Raw genomic sequence first — 20,759 nt, forward strand, 5'->3', positions numbered from 1 at the left:
CTGAATGAGTGACCCGAGGATTACTGAGTGAGCAGAAGAGTACAGCAACGGATTTTTAGGTTGTGCAGCGTAGGCTCTGGAGAATCCTAGCGAATGGTCCCGCCTCCAAGAAGCAGCATTACACCCTCCCTAGTGATGGCAGTGGTTATTTCTACCAGGTGTGGTCTGTCGAGTCCCTCTTGTACAGCACTGGATGCAAACATGTTTTTCCTTTTGGTTCCTCATTTATGTGGACTCCATAAAAACAGGTCATTCCACTGATATTCTTTGTTCAGCTAATTAAGTAACCAGGTCACCTGCCAGGAGATTAGATAGTAGCTCCTCCCCGCCCCTATGGGGTCATGGCCACCTCCTCTCCCCCCAACCAGCAGTCTGGGTGCTTCTCTAGTCTCCTCAGCGAGAACCACCTCTTGGGACAGACACTCCAGAGATGGCATAGCCCAGTCAGGCTGTGTTTCTACCCTAGGCCACCTCAGCCCAGTCCCCAGACACTCTTACTGCACCTCAAAGAGTTTTTGCTTGGTGGGGAAACTGTTAACCCTCCCACCCTATTAAACCATTCCGTCTGTGTGCTCTTCAGTGCAGGTGGAATGTGTGAAATCAGGGAAGGGGACTTCCCGTCATGGCGCAGTGGTTAACGAATCCAACTAGGAACCATGAGGTTGCCGGTTCGATCCCTGGCCTCGCTCAGTGAGTTAAGGATCCGGTGTGGCCGTCAGCTGTGGTGTAGGTTGCAGACGTGGCTCAGATCTGGTGTTGCTGTGGCTCTGGCGTAGGCTGGCAGCTACAGCTCTGAGTAGACCGCTAGCCTGGGAACCTCCATATGCCGCAGGAGTGGCCCTAGAAAAGACAAAAAGATAAAAAAAAAGAAAGAAATCAGGGAAGGGTGAGCTGGAAGGGACTTTGTTAAGACCTTATCTAACCTCAAAAAGGCAAGCTTGGAGTTCCCGTTGTGGCACAGCAAAAACGAATCCAAAGAGTATCCATGAGGATGCAGGTTCGATCCCTGCCCTGCTCAGTGCAATGAAGGATCTGGCATTGCCATGAGCTGTGGTGTAGGTCGAAGACCTGGCTCAGATCCCACTTGGCTGTGGCTGTGGCTGTGTTGTAAGCCAGCAGCTATAGCTTGGATTCAACCCCTAGCCTGGGAACTTTGATATGCCACAGGTGCGGCCCTAAAAAGCAAAAACAAAACAAAACAAAACAAAAGACAGACAAGCTTGTAGGCAATTGGGTACAGAGAGTGCTAATGTGTTTTTCAGGGGGCACTTCCGCCTCTCCTGTGATCCAGTTCTCGATGCTGGGTTTGTGATCTGTCATTGTTAACCTTGGCCGTGAAGAACCGCAGCCGTGCCAAACCCACTTTGTCTGACCCTGGCTTAGCGGTGGCTGAATAAGCACAGTCAGGTTGAGTCTGAGGCTTGCCTTCCTTGTCTATAAAAGGAGGAAAATGAAGATCCACTTTGCAGGGTTATGAGGCGCATAAAACCAGCTGATGTGGAAAGCATTCTGTAAACAGTGAAGTGCTTTTACTTTTGGTTTGGGAAGAGTGTTGAAAGGGAAGTAAAATGCAAATCAGTCCATCCGTCTGAGAATAGCTCAGAAGACACTAGCTAACCCTAAAAGGAACGGTCTTGGAAATAAGGTTTCTAGTATTTTAAATTATGAGTGCCATTTGCTAGTCAGGCAATCACGGATAACAGGAAAAAGCTGCAAGCAATGCTATGAAGCAAGATTCTACTTTCAAGAGATTCCAAGGGAGTTAATCATTTAGATGTACTTCAGGACATCTGTCTTCTCACATATGGACCCTTAGAAAAGGGGAGAGATGGAAAGACCTGTGAAAGTACCACACACCAGTTGAACATGCATACGGGCCAGCACATTTTCCCGCTTACTTGCAAGGCTGGCCTAATGATTATGGCATGATATTGTTGATTCCTCTCATAATGCATTAAATATACAGCTTTCAATAACTTTTCCAAGTGATGACACAATTCTGTAGTCATTTCGTTCAGCTCTTCCTAAGGGGATAATGAGGTGCTCGCTGTCCAGTAGGGAGACAAAAGTTCCAAGATGAGGGCAAGTGCTAGGATGGCAGGACACGAGAGCTGTGGAAGCCCTGCAGGGATCTGGGGGAGTGGGGCGAGGTAGAAATGTCCCAAAGGCCACACGGAGGAAGCTGTGCTTTGGCTGAGACTTGAAAGTTTCAGTGAAGGGGGAGGCCCGGTGGAACACTGTGTGCAGACAGGAGGCAGGAGAGGGTGTGGGTTGTCAGGGACTCGGGGGGCTCCCGGGATGAGGGTGGGGCAGTAAGAAATGGATACCTTTGGGCAGAAAGAAGGAATGAGTGTTGGTTCTGTAAATACGAATTACGTTACATCCTGATTGGCTGTTTCCTCCGTTTTTACGTTTCCTTAGAAACCAGTTACAATCTTTTTTTTTCCCAGTCACCCCTGTGTTACTTATAGAAATATTGTCATGCCCGTCAATGCTGAAACATATTAGAAAAGTGAAAACAGTATTCATTAAAGCACTTCCTTTTTAAAGGAAGTAGCTTTTAGCTACTGAAAACTTTGACTATCCCTGACACCTGGACGGGCTCTGTAAAACCAAGTGTTACCCAAGCAGAGGTGAATTCATACTATAAATATCAAGCTTCTATCATGTTCCTATCACTGAATGACTCATCATGATGTTCAACAGTTATACCTTCAAAATCCTTGAGAGAGGTCAGAAACCCATTTTGCAGATGAAGCAGCCAAGGCAAGCAGAGTTCTTGGTCTCAATCTGAGAGACGAGCAGATCAGGGAGATTATTGCTTTGATTATTGGATCACATTTCTTAGTCCTGCATGATACCCATACATTTCCGTTTCTTTGGTAAATCCCCACGTGGGAAGGGTCTTGAGATCTATTCTTCTTTGTTTTGGAAATATATCCCATGTCTTCATAAAGTGCTCAAAGTGCATGGTTCTGTAAGAAACTAGAGCTGGGGACTACTTCTCTGTTCAGTTTAGAAGAAAGGACTGGCAGCATTGATTGTTCATGAATTATTGATTGTGGAGCTAGTTCACATCCTGCAGAAGTCAAAGTGTATGTATGCGCATTTGAGGGGTTGTTTTTTTAATCACAGTTAATCATCTGTCTGAGGTGTCTTCATTGGATTCTTCTTGTATAAGAAGGACATAGCTTCCCGCATTCCTACTGATGCACTTGACAATGCTGCCAAAGCGAATGAGACATTTAAAAACTGTGATCAAGGCAATACATAAATAATCCATATTCCATCTTTTCCCTGGCTAAATGGCTTTTAATAAATTATGCAAAGAAGGAGGTATTTTCAGTGAACAGACTTGTTATGCATATAGCTTTCTGAAAATTAAAAAAACTTCATGAGTTCCTCCTCCGATCCCTAGGAGGTCCGTCTGTCCCAGTGTCTGCTCTGCGGGGTCCACATAACATAGGCCCAACTAAAGCTCTTCCTGAAGCCCACGTTTAATACCTGAACTGAAGCTAGGACAGGACGACATCTGAAATAAGTAGAACACTGAACAGGGTAGACAGAATCTCAGAAGACCCCCTGCATTTACATTAGAGGCAGTAGGGACAGGAAATGTCTTTTCATCTCTCTGTACTGATGTTCCCAAGGATAAAAGTAGTATGTGTTCTTAACAGAATATTTATAAATACATGAAGAATAAAAATGAAAGTCACCCATGATTCTACTTCCTATGTAATGCAATTCTTACTAAAGTCATTTTTCATGATATGGATGCACCATTATTTATGTAATGGTTTCCTACTGTTGGCCATTTTTTTTTTTTTTTTGCTGTAATGAATTTCTTCATATATAAAATTTTGACATTTCTGATCATTTCCTTAGGATAAGTTTCTAACTGGAAGCACTGGTTCAGATACTGTGACCTTGGTGGGGGGAGTACTTTTGACGCACGCTCCTGACTTGCTCTCCCAAAGTGACCCTGCTGAGGAGTGCTACTCCCAGCAAGGGACAGGGCTGGTGGCCCCCCATGGGCTCACCAGCACAGCGTGGAGTTTTAATTTTGCCAATGCAGTAGGGGAATAGTCTCTTTTTTAGAAAGATGCCTGGTAAAAAGAGCTTTCACCACAATGACAGAGGAATGGCAGGGAGCACTGGGCTCCATCCGACACAGATCTGGGTGTGGCCACTCCACAGGGACAGCAGGCGCTGGTCCTCCTCTGCTGAAGACGTGGGCCAGCCCTTAAGGAGTTCAGCGCTCACCCCGGGGAGTTGAAAGCCTCGGGGGACAGGAGTGTGCCCCCTCCCTCACCGCCACAGCCCACTGAGCTTAGGGGAGAGCAGATGCCAGGCACCTGTGCCCCACCTCCTGTCCAGCCCCATCCCCTGCTCTGCGGCAGCCGGAGAGAGGGGCCAGGGCCCGCCAAGGCAGGTAACGCACCCTTCGCTCAGTGCTTGGGCCCAGGCAGTGTGTCCAGTACGTTTGCTTGTGCGTTTTCACAACCGCCTGTCTAGTTGGCTTACGCTTTTGTTAATGCAAAGGCAGAGGGGGAAATACATATTGCTTGTAAGTTTATGCCTCTGGTACTTTTATTCTATGTACTATTCACAAATAGAATTTTGTACTTTGTATTTATTTGAATATTTACATTTAAAAAGGGAATCATTAAGTAAGCCAACTCTGGAAAGAGAATTCTTAATATTCAGTGCATGCTGTCTGCTCTTGTTATTTACCTAAGAATCTATATTAAAGTAGATAGTAACTAAAGTAATAAAGTATATAGTTCTTATAGCAACTTTGACCTTCAGGGGATATTATACTCTAGGAAATCATATATATATATATATATATATATGTATGTATATTCATATATATATTTTTTCTTCGGCACTAATTTCATCAGTTGTTCATATTTAAAGATAAGGGGGTAACTTCTTAGAGTGTGTAACCCAGTCTGTCTTCCTCCTAAGCCTGGCTGGCCACGTCACTGTTTGTTTCTTCCTAAGTCTCCAAAATTACCGACAGATGTCTTCATCTCTAAAAGTTTCTGAGGCAAAACTTCAACAGATCTATATAATTGTCCTGGTGAGGTCAGGGAATTCACTAAATCCATCTATCCTTTGATAAAAGGATAAAAAAATAATTACATACCATAGACTGATGGTCGGAATTAGTAATAAAACAGCAGAGAGCAGAAAGACAAAGCCTTTGTACCAAGCAACGGTGACTGAATAAATTCCGTTGAAAGCAGAAACTGCAATGACTCCGCCAAGTGTTTCTAAGAAAGCAAGACAAGCGAACAGGCTGCCTGTTTGGGGTCAGGAGGTGGAGGGAGAGAGAGAAAGGACTGAGTTACAGGAGTTCCCATCGTGGCGCAGTGGTTAACGAATCTGACTAGGAACCATGAGGTTGCAGGTTCGATCCCTGGCCTTGCTCAGTGGGTTAAGGATCCAGTGTTGCCATGACCTGTGGTATAGGTTGCAGATGCGGCTCGGATCCCGTGTTGCTGTAGCTGTGGTGTAGGCTGGCGGCTATGGCTCGGATTCGACCCCTAGCCTGGGAATCTCCATATGCCACGAGAGCGGCCCAAGAAATGGCAAAAGACAAAAAAAAAAAAAGACTGAGTTACAAAACGACAAAGCAAAACAATACAGAAAACTGCTTCTCACTGAAAAGTGAGAACGGGGGCACTGCTTGCTAAAGGAAAGTGGTTCCCTCAAGATCCCTGAGAAGGCAGCAGCCCATTTTGTGGGTGAAGAAACTGAGGTGGAGCGTTCTCCTTGGGAGTTCCCATTGTGGCTCAGTGGTAACGAACCAGACCAGTATTCATGAGGATGCAGGTTTGATCCCTGGTCTCGCTCAGTGGGTTAAGAATCCCACGTTGCAGTGGCTGTGGTGTAGGCTGGCAGCTACGTCTCCGATTCGACCCCTGGTCTGAGAACTTCCATATGCCGCCAGTGAAGGCCTAAAAAGTGAAGGAAGGAGAAAAAGGGTTCTCCTTGGACCTGATGTGGGAAGAGCTGGAAACAGTAGTTCCGGGGTCCACAGGGCACAGCTACTAGGCAGCAGCAGCTGAGGCCTGTGGAACCTGCTGCATCTCCTGTCCCTGCCACAGCCTCAGACACAGCCACACCTGCTTCTGAGGTTCCAGGCACCACCTTCCACTCTCGTCCCGTGTCAATCCGTGACACCTCTGGAGGGGGCAGAAGGGCCCCAGTGAGCCATGTCCTGCCCAGGGGCCCTGTGAAAGGTCAGTCAGCTCTGGCAAGAGTGACAGGTGCAGGTACAGAAAGATGATCCTATGGTATAGTCTGTGATTGGAACTTGACCCTTTCCTCCAGAGTGACCAAAACTGCAGTCACAGAAGACTCCTGTAAGCCGGACTCATCAAGAAACTATATAACCACCCTGTGTGCCCGTGAAGGTTATGCCCCAGTTTAACATTAGGGAGTCTTTAAAACATAGTTTTCTGTCTTGCCTGCTTACAGCTGCCTCTCCTGTGTGAGGACTCTGCGGTCCCTGCACGGAGTGTGGCAAGGGCAGGCCTTGGGGCATCGCTCAAGAAGCCAGAAACAGCGCCATGGTCAGGCCAAGGTGATGATGCAGAAACGGCCACGATTCTACCAGTTTTTAGTTTTGTCTGAAATCCAAGACCATATTCAAAGCCTGCAAAAGACAACTGGTGTCTTGAGGTGCTTTTCTTCCTCGGTGTCAAATTCTGCATCACTAAAAAATGTGGCTGTTCTCCTCTCTCTGTGGCTTCCGGTTTACTTTTTCATGATAAATTGGACTGCATTTTCCTTACAGACAGTGCAAATCATGTAAATAGCTGTGTTTGATTGGACTGAGAGGCAGGAAGAGGCAGGCCCGAGGATCACCTGTCACAAGGAGGTTGTCGTTTACACGTCTGTCCTCTAATTTTTCCCCACGGTCTTGATCTTATAGACCATGTGCTGATTTTTATCTTTTTAAATTTTCACCCTCTTATACGCATTTTCATACATTGCTTCGAATTCTTCTTCACTGAACAGAACACATGTTCATAAAACAAACATCGCCTTGCAGAGTCCTGGGTTACTGTAGATGTCTGTTCTTTTGACAAAAATGAAAGTTCTGTCAATGGCAAGTGCACATCTGCTTTGTTCACTGCTGCACCCCAGGGCCTGGCCGAGCTGGCCCATGGTACGTATTTAGAATATATTTGTCCAAGCTTCATTCACTACCGCAACTATCATCATGTAGCATGTGGCCCTGGACTTACTGCCTCCATGACTTGTGATAATACAGTAAGTCAGTATAGTGGGGAAGAAATTCTCCTACTTGTCTCACTGTGTCACTCTTTTTTTTCTCATCCCTTGCCACAGCCAGAGCCAGTGCCACAGTACTGATCCTATTATGCATCGGCTCGAGGCTTGAGTCCTTTCTCATCCGGAGCTCGGTCAGGCAATGCTGTTCTGACACAGCCATCCTCTAGTGAAGCAGCTCTAGCTTGTTGCTGAACTTCCCTGAGCAGTGCAACTCGCTAATAGTTACTGAGAGAAACTGGATTGAATAAAAGTGCAATATAGTTTATTTTCTGAATTTTTAAACAAGCCAGTAGACCTCAAAACTCAAATAAAAACAGTACTAGTTCCCATTCATAATCTCCAGAAGTACACAGGTGATGACTAGCTAAGAGGAAGTCCATGGTAGTTTTTTTTTTTTTTAGGGCTGCACCTGTGGCATGCGGAGGTTCCCAGGCTAGGGGTCGAATCGGAGCTGTAGCTGCCGGCCTACCCCACAGCCATAGCAACTCGGGATCTGAGCCACATCTGCGACCTACACCACAGCTCATGGCAACACCAGATCCTTAACCCACTGAGTGAGGCCAGGGATCAAACCTGCATCCTCATGGATACTAGTCAGATTCGTTTGTGCTGAACCACAATAGGAACTCCAGGTTGTAGAATATTTTGAAGAATCAAACACTGAGTGCACACAGATATGAGTTGGCACCGATTATAGAGTCATTCTCTTCCTTAAGCAAATCAAACTCACCTTGTTCAGTAGAACGAACCACTTTCGATATCATGGACCGTAGAACAGAGAGCGGCACGATAGTGAAAAGCAGCGGCAGCCTGACTGTGAGAGGAGCGGTGGGGAATTAGTGGCTGGATCAGAAAACTAAGGGTCAGTTTTAAAGGTGAAACACTTTCTCTCTAAGTACTTAATTTCCTATAAGCATCCTAACGTATTGCATCTAATGGCTGAATTCTTAATGCTAAAATTTCATTTCACTAGTTACTATAGTAACCTCAGGTTTAGCAGGTTGTGGCTGTTAATTAGTTTTTTGGTTGTGTTCCGGTTTCGCTCTTTCGGACCTGGCACTCTTAGTGTTAGCATTCTTTTCCTGTTGATTCACTGCTTGGTAAACTGGTTCCTTATCTTCTTGCTTGTATGTCTTTGCGGATGAATAATTTCAGGGACACAAATTGCTTCTTGCTCTTACCTTATGACCCTTAATAGAATGTTTAGTCATAGGACAAAACAGTAAGATAGTACATCTGCAGATCACTTTAAAACTTTCAGTGTGTTCTCAGATATATTAACTTACCTGGCCTTGGCAAGACCAAGGGAGACGGGGAGGAAGAACTGGCATTTTACGGAGTACTCGGCATTGTGCTGAGTGATTTACAGCTCTCTCCTCTAGTATTTGTCATAACCCTCTGACCTAGGAACTACTCTGCCTGGTTTATAGATGAAAAAATAAAGGCTCAGAGTAGTTCAGTAACTTGCCCAAGGTTACCTCTCGCCGTAGGTGGAAATTAAGCCCTATTCTGTTTGGTTATCCTGCTTTTCTGCAAGGCAGCAAGGGGTTCACACTGCCTTTATTGAAAACGACTAAATTGGATCGTTCCTGAGGTCCCACTTTACAGACCCTTTAACTCTGTTGCGCTCACTCAAGCCCTACAAGAACCGCTGATGAGTACGTAGTTAAGGAAGCAGTCCAATTTGCCAGAAAAGGATTCATCAAAAGCCAATTCGTGAAATGACCAACGTGATGAAAGGTCAATTTGCAAAGTCTTCTTGAAAATCTGCAATGAATATTTTCTTATAAATCTTTTGACTATACTTTACACAATTGTCTTAGCAATTTTTAAAGTTGGCTTCTTAGCAGCATTTTAATATTCAGTTTGGTAAGTGCTGTACCGAAGAGCTGATTCACAAGAAGAATGTTCCTCAAAACAAACTGGCAAATATGCAAATTTGGAAAATTGTGGTTAGTCAACGTTTTAAAAAAAGTCCGCTGACTTTCAAATTCTGGCAAACGATCTTTTAACAGACTACCTTTAACTGAACTAGAATGCACTAAATAGAGAATTTGATATTAAGTTTCTCACCCAACACACCAAATGCATTGTTTATAGAAACATCGCTACACAGTGCTAGGCTACATTTGTAACTTACCTAAAAACATCATCAGTGTTGTCTTGGCAAAAGCAGTCATAGCCATTCCCACCATGGTGGTAAAAATGCCAATGTAGGCCATGTGAATATCTTCCATACAATAAGAAAAAAGCCATATTCCTAGGAAACTGCTGAAAAAAGAGACACTACCCAAAGCTGATCCATAACCTATTAAAACTGCATCCCAGCAGAGTGGTGAATCCAGTTCATAAAGCGTAAAAATAGGGGAAATGCCAATTACCACGAAAAAATAAGCAATCATCGTAAAAACCAACAAGCACAGCAAAGATCGTTGCTCACCAGCAGTATTTTTAAAAAGCATGTAAGTTCGGTAAAATGGATTTTTTAAGCCTTCGGTGCACGATATAGAAACATTCTGAGATGGAGACTCTTTCATGGAATCCTCAAGAAAAAATAAAATGTAAATCAAGTTAACAGTGACAGCCATAGTAATGATTAAAAAGGACCACACAAAACCTAGTTCTCTAATAAAATAGCCAGAAAACAATCCTGTTAATCCAGTGACGATGCCAAGCAGGAAGTCAATTATAGCTATTCGAATTGTTCTTTGTTTCTTTTCTTTACACTGATCAACTATGTAGGCAAAAGAAGCTCCCAAAAACGTCGTGTAATTGCCGAAAAGTGCACTGATGAAGGTCGATGCAATCAAAAGGTGGATGGGAAAAGCAAAATAGGAAAGCAGACAGAGCCAAGTGCTGTGTGCAAGCGCACCCACAGAAGACAGGATCAAAGGGAATTTTCGACCTCTCTGGTCGCTGTGAGACAGAAGTATGAATGTAGACAGGAGACCAGGAATTAACCCGCTCATGTCCATCTGCAGATTAAAAAGAGACACTTTCTTCTGAACTTCCTGCAAAGAAATAAAAAGAAGACAAAGTGTTTACAGGCGTTTATGCAACGTGCTGAACAAGACCGAGCGCATACTTTTCTTGATATCGCCCGTAGGTCAGGGATGGGGATTCTCAGGGCAAGGGCTCGAAGCAGCTTAAATCTTCATCCAGTTCACGGGGCGAATGTCAAGAGGTGCTGTAATCATCTACGCTCGGTCATCCTGTTCAGGTACCACAGGGGAGACAGTAATCCAAACAAAAAGGAGTTCCCGTCATGGCTCAGTGGTTAGCAAATTCGACTAAGAACGATGGGGTTGCGGGTTCGATCCCTGGCCTCGCTCAGTGAGTTGAGGATCTGGCATTGCCGTGAGCTCTGGTGTAGGTGGCAGACTTGGCTCAGATCCCGCGTTGCTGTGGCTCTGGCGTAGGCCTGTGGCTACAGCTCCAGTTAGACCCCTAAGCCTGGGAGCCTCCACGTGCCATGGGAGCAGCCCTAGAAAAGGCAAAAAGACAGAAAAAAAAAAATCCAAACAAACAGAAACGTGTACTGGTGTGTGTCCGACTTCTACAGAGGATCCACAGACCCACGGCCTCTGGACTGGCCATGTAGGGAGTCCTCTTTCTTCTGTGAACAGCCAGCACCAAGAAGTCTGGACTGCCATACATCTTTCTACTGCCCCGAAGGGGAATTAATATCCCATGTCAACATCATAGTGACAGACTTTTATTTAGGTTTAGCTTGGTTGTACTTTTTACATGTGTCTCCACAAATCTTCCTTTATTTCCTAAAAATTAAGAAAAAGCCCTATTGACCAAAGATGGTAGCGTGCCATGAACTTAGGCTTGCGATAAACTCAGCTTCCCTGAGGACCAAACAACTACGTAGGCACAGATTGGCAGATGTAACAATCCCCACACTAGCTTTTGTTTTCTTCTTTTTGGCCACACCCAGGGCATCTGGAAGTCTCCAGGCCAGGGATCAAATTGGAGCTGCAGCTGTGACCTATGCCACAGGTGCAGCCATGCCAGATCCTTAACCCACTGCTCTGGGTCGGGGATCAAACCCATACCTGCTGGGAAGAATTTGGGGTGATTTAAAAGCATTTTCTTCTTGCCACTTCTCTGTATTTTCCAAACTTTATATAAAGGATAGGTGCTGTTTTTATCATGGGGATTCCTAAACTCATTTTTGAAAAAGTCGTAGTCATATAATATTTAAAGTACCCTAAAGACCTGATGAACCACAAAAATACCTGACACTGAATCCAATACTGAACTGTTTTTTTTAAATAGTGAGCCTATTTTTATTTTTATATATTTATATAATTCAAACAAATCCGTGTGGCCAGGAAATGTTCTAGCCACTCAGACCCAAAACTTCAATCATCTTTGCTTCTAATCTTTTCCTTCGTCCATGCCCCCAACACAGCCTCTCCCCCCCAGTGTTTCGCCCCCTCCTTACCTTCTCGATGGTCCCATGGGTGCCAGCTGGAACGACAACTCCCACTGGTTTTCACCTGGTTTGCATGTGCGGCTCCCCCGCCTGACTGTCACACAGCTCACTTCCTCAGTTCAGAGCCACCCCTCAGAGGGGACTTCCATGACCATCGTTCAATCCAAAGCAATCCCACCAACTCCCACGCAAGGTTCTAGCCGCTTACCCTCTATCTTTCCTTAGAGACTCCCCACTCCTTGACAAGACATGACCTTTGATGGGTCTGTGCATTGCAAGACGTCCCTACTGCAGCCTGAGTTCCCAGGCCGGGTGGAGCCTTGTCCTCTCACCGCGGGATCACCAGCTCCAAGGACACTGCTTCCAGGGTGGGGGCTGCACAGACTGACCGAATGAATCATCAAGTAAAACAGGCCCTGCAACGTGCGTGCTGCTGTGATCCTGACCCTGTTACTGATCTCTGTAGCATTTGCATCTGACAAGAGGGAAGGACAACCGTTCCCTATCTTGCAGGCTGTCCGCAGACATAAATTTAAAGTAAATAAAAGGTGCTTCACACAGGACCCTCGTACAGTCGGTGTTTAACCACCTCCGGCTGTTTCCTCTTTGCTAGAGATCCGATTTCTTTTTCTTTTCTTTTTTTTTTTTTTTGTCTTTTTGCCATTTCTTGGGCCACTCCCACGGCATATGGAGGTTCCCAGGCTAGGGGTCCAATCGGAGCTGTAGCCTCCAGCCTACACCACAGCTCACAGCAACGCCGGATCCTTAACCCACTGAGCAAGGCCAGGGACCGAACCCACAACCCCATGGTTCCTAGTCGGATTCGTTAACCACTGCACCACGACGGGAACTCCGAGATCCGATTTCTTGATGGAATCTTTGTGCTCCTATAGATATGGAAGCCACCAAGTCAGTATTTGTTGAATAAGCAAAGACATGAAACACTTCTCTTTTAGTCAACTCCTCAACCAGATGCCCCGGTGTGGGCTTCCTCCTCCCACTGCCACACCCTCACCCAAGTCCCATCTTCTCCTTTCTGTCGACTGTTATCCCAACCCAATCGTACACGGATGGCTCCCCTCGTCTGCAACCCATGTTCTGAAATACAGATTTTAACAAAGACGAAATCAAAGCATGTTTCAATCATGAGTCAATGCCGAGACTGAAATTCTAGTGTGTCTGTTCATTTGAAACTCTGGAGGATTACAATTGTATGTTCCATAAGCGTAGATGGGAGAAATCAGAGTTTTAAAAAAATGCCATTTCCTATACAAGACAGAACAGAAGGACAATGTCCTGAGACAGGGATAAACCAAGGGACGTGCTATCCATTTTAAGGAAGTCACCATGTCACAAGCTAAAACGTATGTATTAATTCCAAAGGACTGGAAAGTCTTCTTTACTGGTGGGTACCGAGCGATGATGTAGTTAATAAAAAGGTTTCTAAATAAATTCCTGAGCAAGACCAACTTCATGATCTGTTGGGTAACCCTAAAAACTGTCCTCCCAACAGCAGAGTCCCTGTTTTGAAGGCTGCCTGCAGTGAAGAGGCCACAGTGGGCAGGGTAACACTTCCAAACCAGTCATTTACAGGGGAAGGAGGGAGCGGTGAAGGCCTTAAAACCTCCCTCCTCCACAAAAGTCAGTAGACATCCTGGAATTCCCACCTCTCCACCCTTAGCCAAGAGCTTCCTTCCGCAGCCTTGCCGTTTTGTTCAGAGGCTTTCTCGAGCTTCATCTCATTGCCCAAGAGAAATATGCAGGTGTACCTCAGTCCCAGAGCTTAGAGAATGTGAAGATTTGAAAATAGGTCAGATCAATATCTGTATGAATATATTTCACATATACCTTAACCCCAAATGGGTTGAAAAGTAAGACTTCATCCAAATAGACTTTCAAAATGTTAAATATAAGCAAAATCGTTCAGTTTATTCTTCTAATTGTGCCCTGAAATTCATAATACTATTTTGCTTTCCAATATGTATGTAAATATGTATATTTGTTACGTGGGAAGGAGAAATAAAAACGGGATAACACTAAGAAGTTTAACACATTACAGTCTTACATACAATTGATTTTGTTTGTTTGTTTGTCTTGCTTTTTAGGGTCGCACCTGTGGCATAAGGAAGTACCCAGGCTTGGGGTCGAATCAGAGCTGCAGCTGCTGGCAGCCTACACCACAGCCACAGCAGTGCAGGACCTGAGCCTCCTCTGTGACCACACCACAGCTCACATCCATGAGGACGCAGGTGTGATCCCTGGCCTCGCTCAGTGGGTGAAGGATCTGGTGTTGCTGTGAGACGTGCTGTAGGTTGCAGATGCAGCTCAGAACCCACATTGCTGCACCTGTGGTGTAGGCTGGCAGCTGCAGCTCCAATTCGTCCTCTAGCCTGGGTGGGAACCTCCATATGCCTCAGTGAGACCGTAAAAACACAAACCAAACCCCCCCCAAAAAACCCAAAAATTGCCTAAGGGAACAGGAAACTGGTGACGTACCTCCTGTTTTAAACAAATAAAAAACTGGGGAAGGAGGCTGGAGAGAGACAAGGAAAGGCTCTGGAATATCTGGGTGGACATAGTCAGCATTCTCAGAGCAGCAGTGGGTGCCCCCCACCCTATCTGTCCTTACACAGCTGCTCCTCAGGGCTTGGAGGTCAAAGCTGACTTGATAACACCAGACCGTGAATGACAAATGCCACTCCCACTGCATGGCAGACACGCCCAGGGCCACACTGTTCAGGGTCATTGAAAATGGGGTCATGCCACACAGTGGGAGGGGTGGGGAGGAAGTGGGCAAGGGAAAGGCAGAGACCAGTTTCCCCCCAGCCCTGTCCATACGCGCTCCAGCCTGCCCTGTCCCACTTTCAGGCTCCAGGTAGGGAAGGAGGAAGGAGACAGCCACAGAGGAGGTGGGACTGTGCTAAAATCTTCTGAAGGGAGTGTCGCAGAAGAAGGAGGTTGTGAGTAGTGGAAGCGGATTAAAGGGGTCAGGAAGCTTCAAACAGGATGAGAACTGAATAAAGGCTCTTGGTTTGGGACTTAGGGATTTTAGGGTGACCCTTGAGGGATCAATAGACGAAAAGCGAAACATCCTCTTTCCTTTAAAACGTCCCTCCCCCCTTTTTCTCCTTGGGCTACACCTGCAGCGTATGCAAGTTCCCAGGTTTGGGGTCAAATCGGACCTGCAGCTACAAGCCTACACCACAGCCACATCAGATGTGAGCCTCTTCTGAGACCTACACCACAGCTCGAGGCAACGCCAGATCCTTAACCCACTGAGTGAGACCAGGGATCGAACCTGCATCCTCATAGTGGGTTCTTAACCCACTGAGCAACAACAGGAACTCCCCCTTTTCTTTTTTTTTTTTTTCCCACATTCCCTTTTCATATGAAGGATATTTAAATTTCTTACCTCCTGGAATGCAAAAATTGGGCTGCTTTTGTTTTTCGCACACTCAGAAATATTGCCGTCGGGTGTGATACTGTAGTTGCCTGTTTCCTGCCATATTCGCCTGTACACGTATTGTGTAGTTAGTGGAGATGTCAAAGTCATAGCGAATACACTAAGGCAAATGGCAGGTTCTACAAATAAAATCTTCATATTGCTCAGGTAGATGGCTGGGATTCTATTAAAACGAAAAAGGAGAGAGAGAGAATCAGTCCCACTCTTATCTGAGAAGCTAGATTTTCAGTGACGGGGAAGTTAGAGAATTCTGTGGCATAAACAAGCCAACTAGGGAACAGAAAGCAAGTAGGCACTTCATAAGAAAACAACTTTTACTTTGGGTCAGGCTAGCTAGTAAACCTGAGACTGTCCTACTTCCCGTTTTTAAGAGTTGGACTTTTAAGGACTCAACCTGTCCTTAAGATGATCCTTTAAAAATAGTCTCAATAAGTTGTCTCCCATTTTGGCTATTGGGTGATCACTTTATAACTCCCACATGGTATATTGCCAGCTGGTTTTCATAAACGAAGCAGTGGAGTTGCTTTGGGGACACAGCAATTACGCAACTGTTTGTTATTGTGATTTTGCTGCTTGTGAACAGCGGACGGGAAAGGCCTTTAAAAAGCAGCTCTTCATCATAAGGGTTTATTTATTTTGTTTAAACTCACCCCACAGCCACAGTCTTCGCAGGCTAGGTGCGAGTCTGACAATTTTCGGGGCCCGGAGTCCCGGAAACTGTCTCCTTTGCGGGGCTGCCCTGCACCCGCGGTCCTCCTGGCAAGTACGCACCGAGGCTGTGTCAGCACCGCCGCGCTCGGACAGGAAGGGGAATCTCCGCTGAACTTGACCAAATACACCTTATTTTAAGGCAAACCTAGAAAGTGCACTTCCGCGTCCAGAGTGACAGCGACGACGGTCCACCGCGCAGCGCTCGCTCGGCTCCTGCGTGGCCCTGCAGTCGGCGGGCGGTCGCTGGCGCGGCGGGCTCTCGCTGGAACCGCGGACCGGCCTGCGCTTGGCAATGACTCAGCCGCCCCGGCTCAGCATCACCCTCAGCCCGGGAGGCGGGCCTCCGAGTTATGGGTCCCCGCCAACCCCGCTGTCGCCGTCCTGCCCGGCTCCCCTGCGATTGGGTCCCGGGGCCGCCGCCCCGCCGGGATTGGTCCGCTCCGACGTCACTCTCGTGTGCCCGCCCGCGAGGCCCGGATCCCAAGCCGCCGGCAGTCCCCGGCGCGTGCCAGGGCTCTGCGGTTAGAGAGCATTTCTGGGTCCGTATATCGCTTTTCATAGAAGCATGCAGGAGATTTGTGGCAGAAGTAACGTTTTGGGGGTACAGCTCCTTGTTGCATCCTTGTAGCGGGTGGGAACCGCCGAAGAGGGGCCGGCGAAGGGACGCCCGTGGAGGCTGCAGGAGAGAGTGCGCCTGGCAAAGGTAGCCAGGGTCTGGAAAGTGATCCCTGGCTCTCCCTGTCGGTGCGAACTTGGACAAATTTTGAAATCTCTATGAACCTCCATTTCTTTATCTGTTAAGTGGGCACAGCAGTCTTACCGGATAGCTGTAATAAACCCTCGAGGTCCACAGCAAAGACCTGGAGCAGAGGAGGTACTACTATACCTGCCCTCCAGCAAGCCCACCAGGCACACACTTGAAGGTGAACGAGCTGCCTTACCACTTATTGTAACGGAGAGGAATGCATACATGGGGAACCCGGGGATCAAAAGCTGTGTTTTCCGGGGCAGGGGTCTACAGGAGAATTTTGAAATGTTATGTTTTCAGTTTAACAACTTAGAAATTTTTTTTTCTTTCTTTTTATTACTCAGTGAATTTTATTACTTTTATAGTTGTAGCAACCTAGAAATTTTAACATAAGCATACTCTGAATTGTCTTATAATCAATCAAGTAGCGACTCAAAATCACCTCTCTTTGTATTTCTGCTTATGATCACATTGGCTCCAAGGTAGAAATGCTTTAATGATGTCAGAGGAAAGAGGAAAGAAGTGGACTAAATGTATAAATGACATGACCAACCTAAATGAAGACCAAAGGAGGTCATATCATGTTCAAAATGTTTTTATGGAATTCCAGGAAAAAGTGTGGGACGATTGAGCCATCCCCTGACACATGAGTGGACATACTGATCTCAGAAGAACCTGCGTTGTACTGGGCAGTGCCATAGTCAAGTGGCAAAGCCTGTTTTAACAGCTACTAGAGTTTGTCAGTTTCAAGAAGAAAGTGGCTTTTTTGCTTCCAACACAGCAAAGTAAGATGTGATAAGACCTTAGTTGCATATACTAAACAATTACTGCTTAGTAAGTGGTTGTTGCTACTGTGCTCATAAGGTTTATACAACTCAAGCACAAATTGTTGAAAGAATGTAATCCAATCATATGACCTTGGTTAATGATATGCCAGGACAGAGTTGTATAAGTCTTCTTTATCTCAGAAATGTATAACTTGACTTCACCCCTGTCTTTCTTGGCTTCTGCTGCCTTGGATGCTATTGAACAAATTCCTCTTTCTTGAAATGGTCCCTCCCTTTGGGTTCCACAATACAGCTCAACCTCCCTGTTACCACGAGAGTGCCTTAGTTTCCTCGGTGGGCTCGCTGCTCCAGTGCTTTCTCAGGTTCTGTCTCAGCCTCTTCTCCCTTGTCAGCCACATGCACACTTGTCATCACCTACCGCTGATATACCCATCCCTCCCAGATCTCAGACTCACCCACTTCCCTTGAACTGGATACCCATAGCTTCCATCTGAGGATTTTTTAAAAACTATTGCCTATTTGAAATGTCCAAAAGGAATAGCATCTTCCTTGCAATTCAGTTCCTTCCAGAAATCCCTGGAAGGGATATCAAGCCATGACCTCACCTGTCCAGTGAACAAAGTCAGAGACCTGGGAATGGGAACTGGCTTTTTGATCACCAAACACTGTAGCGTCTATGTCATAAATATAACTACTATTATTTATGCCTCTTAGGTGTGTGGCTGTAAGGCAGAGTGGGCCCTGAGCTCCAGGGCGATTAGGCCGAACAGCTCTCGTTTGACTCGGCTACGGTTGGGGCTTTGTCTTGCCATTACCCCACTGGTGAATAGAGTGTGAAGTTTGCTGGAGAGGAGGTGGGCACGTATGCAAAGAAACCAAGGATTTCCCTGGCAAATCAGAAGTCCGGACACTTTGCCTTTGGGGTTTCGGGTTATTCTAACCCTTCTGACGTGTTAGGATGGTCCTCACTAAGCTGAGTGGTCAGAAATGTACAATAATGGCCCCTAAGGAAAAAACCCCACCATGACGGTGGTGATGGAGTCAAAGAGCTGGGCTGGTAAGGCAGGTTGAACACCAGGGCCTTTCTTGTCAGTCAGGAGCAGAGTCATGATGTCGCACCCTGCCCTAACCCATCACCTTGGCCCTTGGTCCTTGGGCTCCTTAAGAGAAATAGCTGATTATCTGTAAATACAAATATCTGTCACTAAAGTTGTACTAGAAACACCGTCTCCTGTGAGGTGGAGTAACCATTGCCAAGGAGGGTTTGCCTCCCTCCCTTTGGTCTGTGCAGCACAGTCTCAGTAAGCAGACCTTTAACCCTTAGACCTGAGAGCCGAACTTCCTGTTTTCTGTATCAGCCTCACCAAATCGGGACCTTAGGCGGTTACACTAGACTTCTCGATTTCTTTTCTGCACAACAGAAGCACTAAACAGGACTGATTCACTTGGATGAAGTAAGCACATTGAGAGGGTCTTACTTGGCAAGGAACAGTAAGGAGAGCTCAGAGAATGGTGAATGGACTTCTCTTCACCTTTGGAAGCTCAAATGTGATTTATTTCTGCCGTAACTTAAATGTGGCTTCATTTTCCACCACAGCAGAGGGCACAGGATATATGCCAAAGCTCCTAGAACAGGGTCTGATGGGTATTGAGTCATCTTTGGATTTGAAGCTAAATCTTGCTCAACCAGACAAGCATACTGCTGTCTTTGCAAAGTCATGGGGAAGAGCCCGGCCTCTGCTTCAGATGGGCATTTCCTTTTGTACCCTGCATAGCAATGATTACTTTCTCCTCTCTTAAGAGGAGTTAGTCCCATTGTTCCTGGGGTTGTCTGTGAACGTAGGGGAGGATTTAAAGTCAGCAGAGTTAGGATAAATTTGTGCTTACATGACTTCATAATATAGAAACATGTTTAGAGAATTAGTTCTCCTTCCAGCTCCTTAGATAGGCTATTATATATATATATATATAAATTTTTTAAAATGGCATATGAAAGGTCCAGGGCTAGGGACCCAATCAGAGCTGTAGTTGCCAGGCTATACCACAGCCACAGCAACGCAGGAACCAAGCTTTGTCTGTGACCTATATCGAAGCTCAAGGCAACACCGGATCCTTAACCCACTGAGCTGAGCCAGATAGGAACTCGCATTATACTATGTTTTTATAGAATATTTGGTTACATGGAAAAATTTTCATGCTATGACAATAAGTAAAAAAAAAAAGGAAATAAAAAGTGTATAGTATATCCTGGTTTTGTTAAAAATAGGAGTATCCACTAGTATCCAAATATAGGTATATGTATGACTGTATAGAAAAAAGCCCATAAAACAATATCTAAAATTTTAATAGCAATTATCTCTGAGTAGGCAATCACCAACAATTTTTATTTGTGTATGAAATACCATAGACAGTGTAATTTTCTGTATTCCTCCACATTTTCAACAATAAACATGTTTATTTACAGAAAAAAAGGTTTTATTTAAGGAGTTCCTGTTGTGGCTCAGCAGGGTTAAGAACCAGACTAGTATCCATGAGGATGCGGGTTCGATCCCTGGCCTCTATCAGTGGGCTAAGGATCTGGCGTTGCCGTGAGCTGTGGTGCAAGTAGCAGAGGTGGCTCGGATCTCGAGTTGCTGTGGCTGTGGCATAGGTCAGCAGCTGCAGCTCCAATTTGATCCCCAGCCTGGGAACCTCCATATGCTGAAGGTCTGGCCCTAAAAAGAAAAGAGATGGAAGAAAAAAGATTTTATTTGCAACAACATGGATGGAACTAGACTCTCATACTAAGTGAAGTAAGTCAGAAAGAGAGAGACAAATACCATATGATATCTCTTATATCTGGAATCTCATTTACGGCACAGATGAACCTTTCCACAGAAAAGAAACTCGTGGACGTGGAGAACAGACTTCTGGTTGCCAAGGGGGAGGGGATAGTGTGGGATGGACTGGGAATCTGGGCTTAAGAGATGCAAACGATTGCCTTTGGAATGGATAAGCAATGAGATCCTTCGTATAGCAGTGGGAACTATATCTAGTCACTTATGATGGAGCATGATAATGTATGTGTGACTAGGTCACCTTGCTGTCCAGTAGAAAATGGACAGAACACTATAAACCAGCTATGATGGAAAAAATAAAAATCATTAAAAAAAAAAAGAAAAAAGTTTAAAAAGAAATGAGAGAGGAAGGGATAAAACAATTACTTGCAAAATCATTCATATTTGTTACAAAGCCCCAAAGGTTGATTCTTTTCCAAGTGGTTCTAGAAGCGTTGCAGTTGAATCAGCAACTCCACGG

General features: G+C 45.6%; 1 protein-coding gene across 6 annotated transcripts; it reads right to left on the minus strand.

Moving 5' to 3' along the window:
* Positions 1–1,507: 1,507 nt before the first annotated feature.
* SLC46A3 (solute carrier family 46 member 3) lies at positions 1,508–16,220 on the minus strand. 6 transcript variants are annotated; one of them, XM_084981035.1, is made up of 7 exons: positions 15,987–16,220; positions 15,165–15,378; positions 11,762–12,639; positions 9,449–10,319; positions 8,039–8,122; positions 5,153–5,309; positions 1,508–3,224 (listed from the first exon to the last, which is right to left on the minus strand). In XM_084981035.1, exons 4-7 carry the CDS (start codon positions 10,281–10,283, stop codon positions 3,140–3,142), a joined length of 1,161 nt encoding a protein of 386 aa, XP_084837161.1. In that variant the 5' UTR covers positions 10,284–10,319; positions 11,762–12,639; positions 15,165–15,378; positions 15,987–16,220; the 3' UTR covers positions 1,508–3,139.
* Between the last annotated feature and the right edge of the window lie 4,539 nt (positions 16,221–20,759).

This window comes from Sus scrofa, chromosome 11 (genome assembly GCF_054392235.1).
Source record: "Sus scrofa isolate SSC_HxYL_T2T_F1_AM1 chromosome 11, Sscrofa_HxYL_maternal_Yorkshire_Landrace_v2.0, whole genome shotgun sequence".
Lineage (NCBI taxonomy): Eukaryota > Metazoa > Chordata > Mammalia > Artiodactyla > Suidae > Sus > Sus scrofa.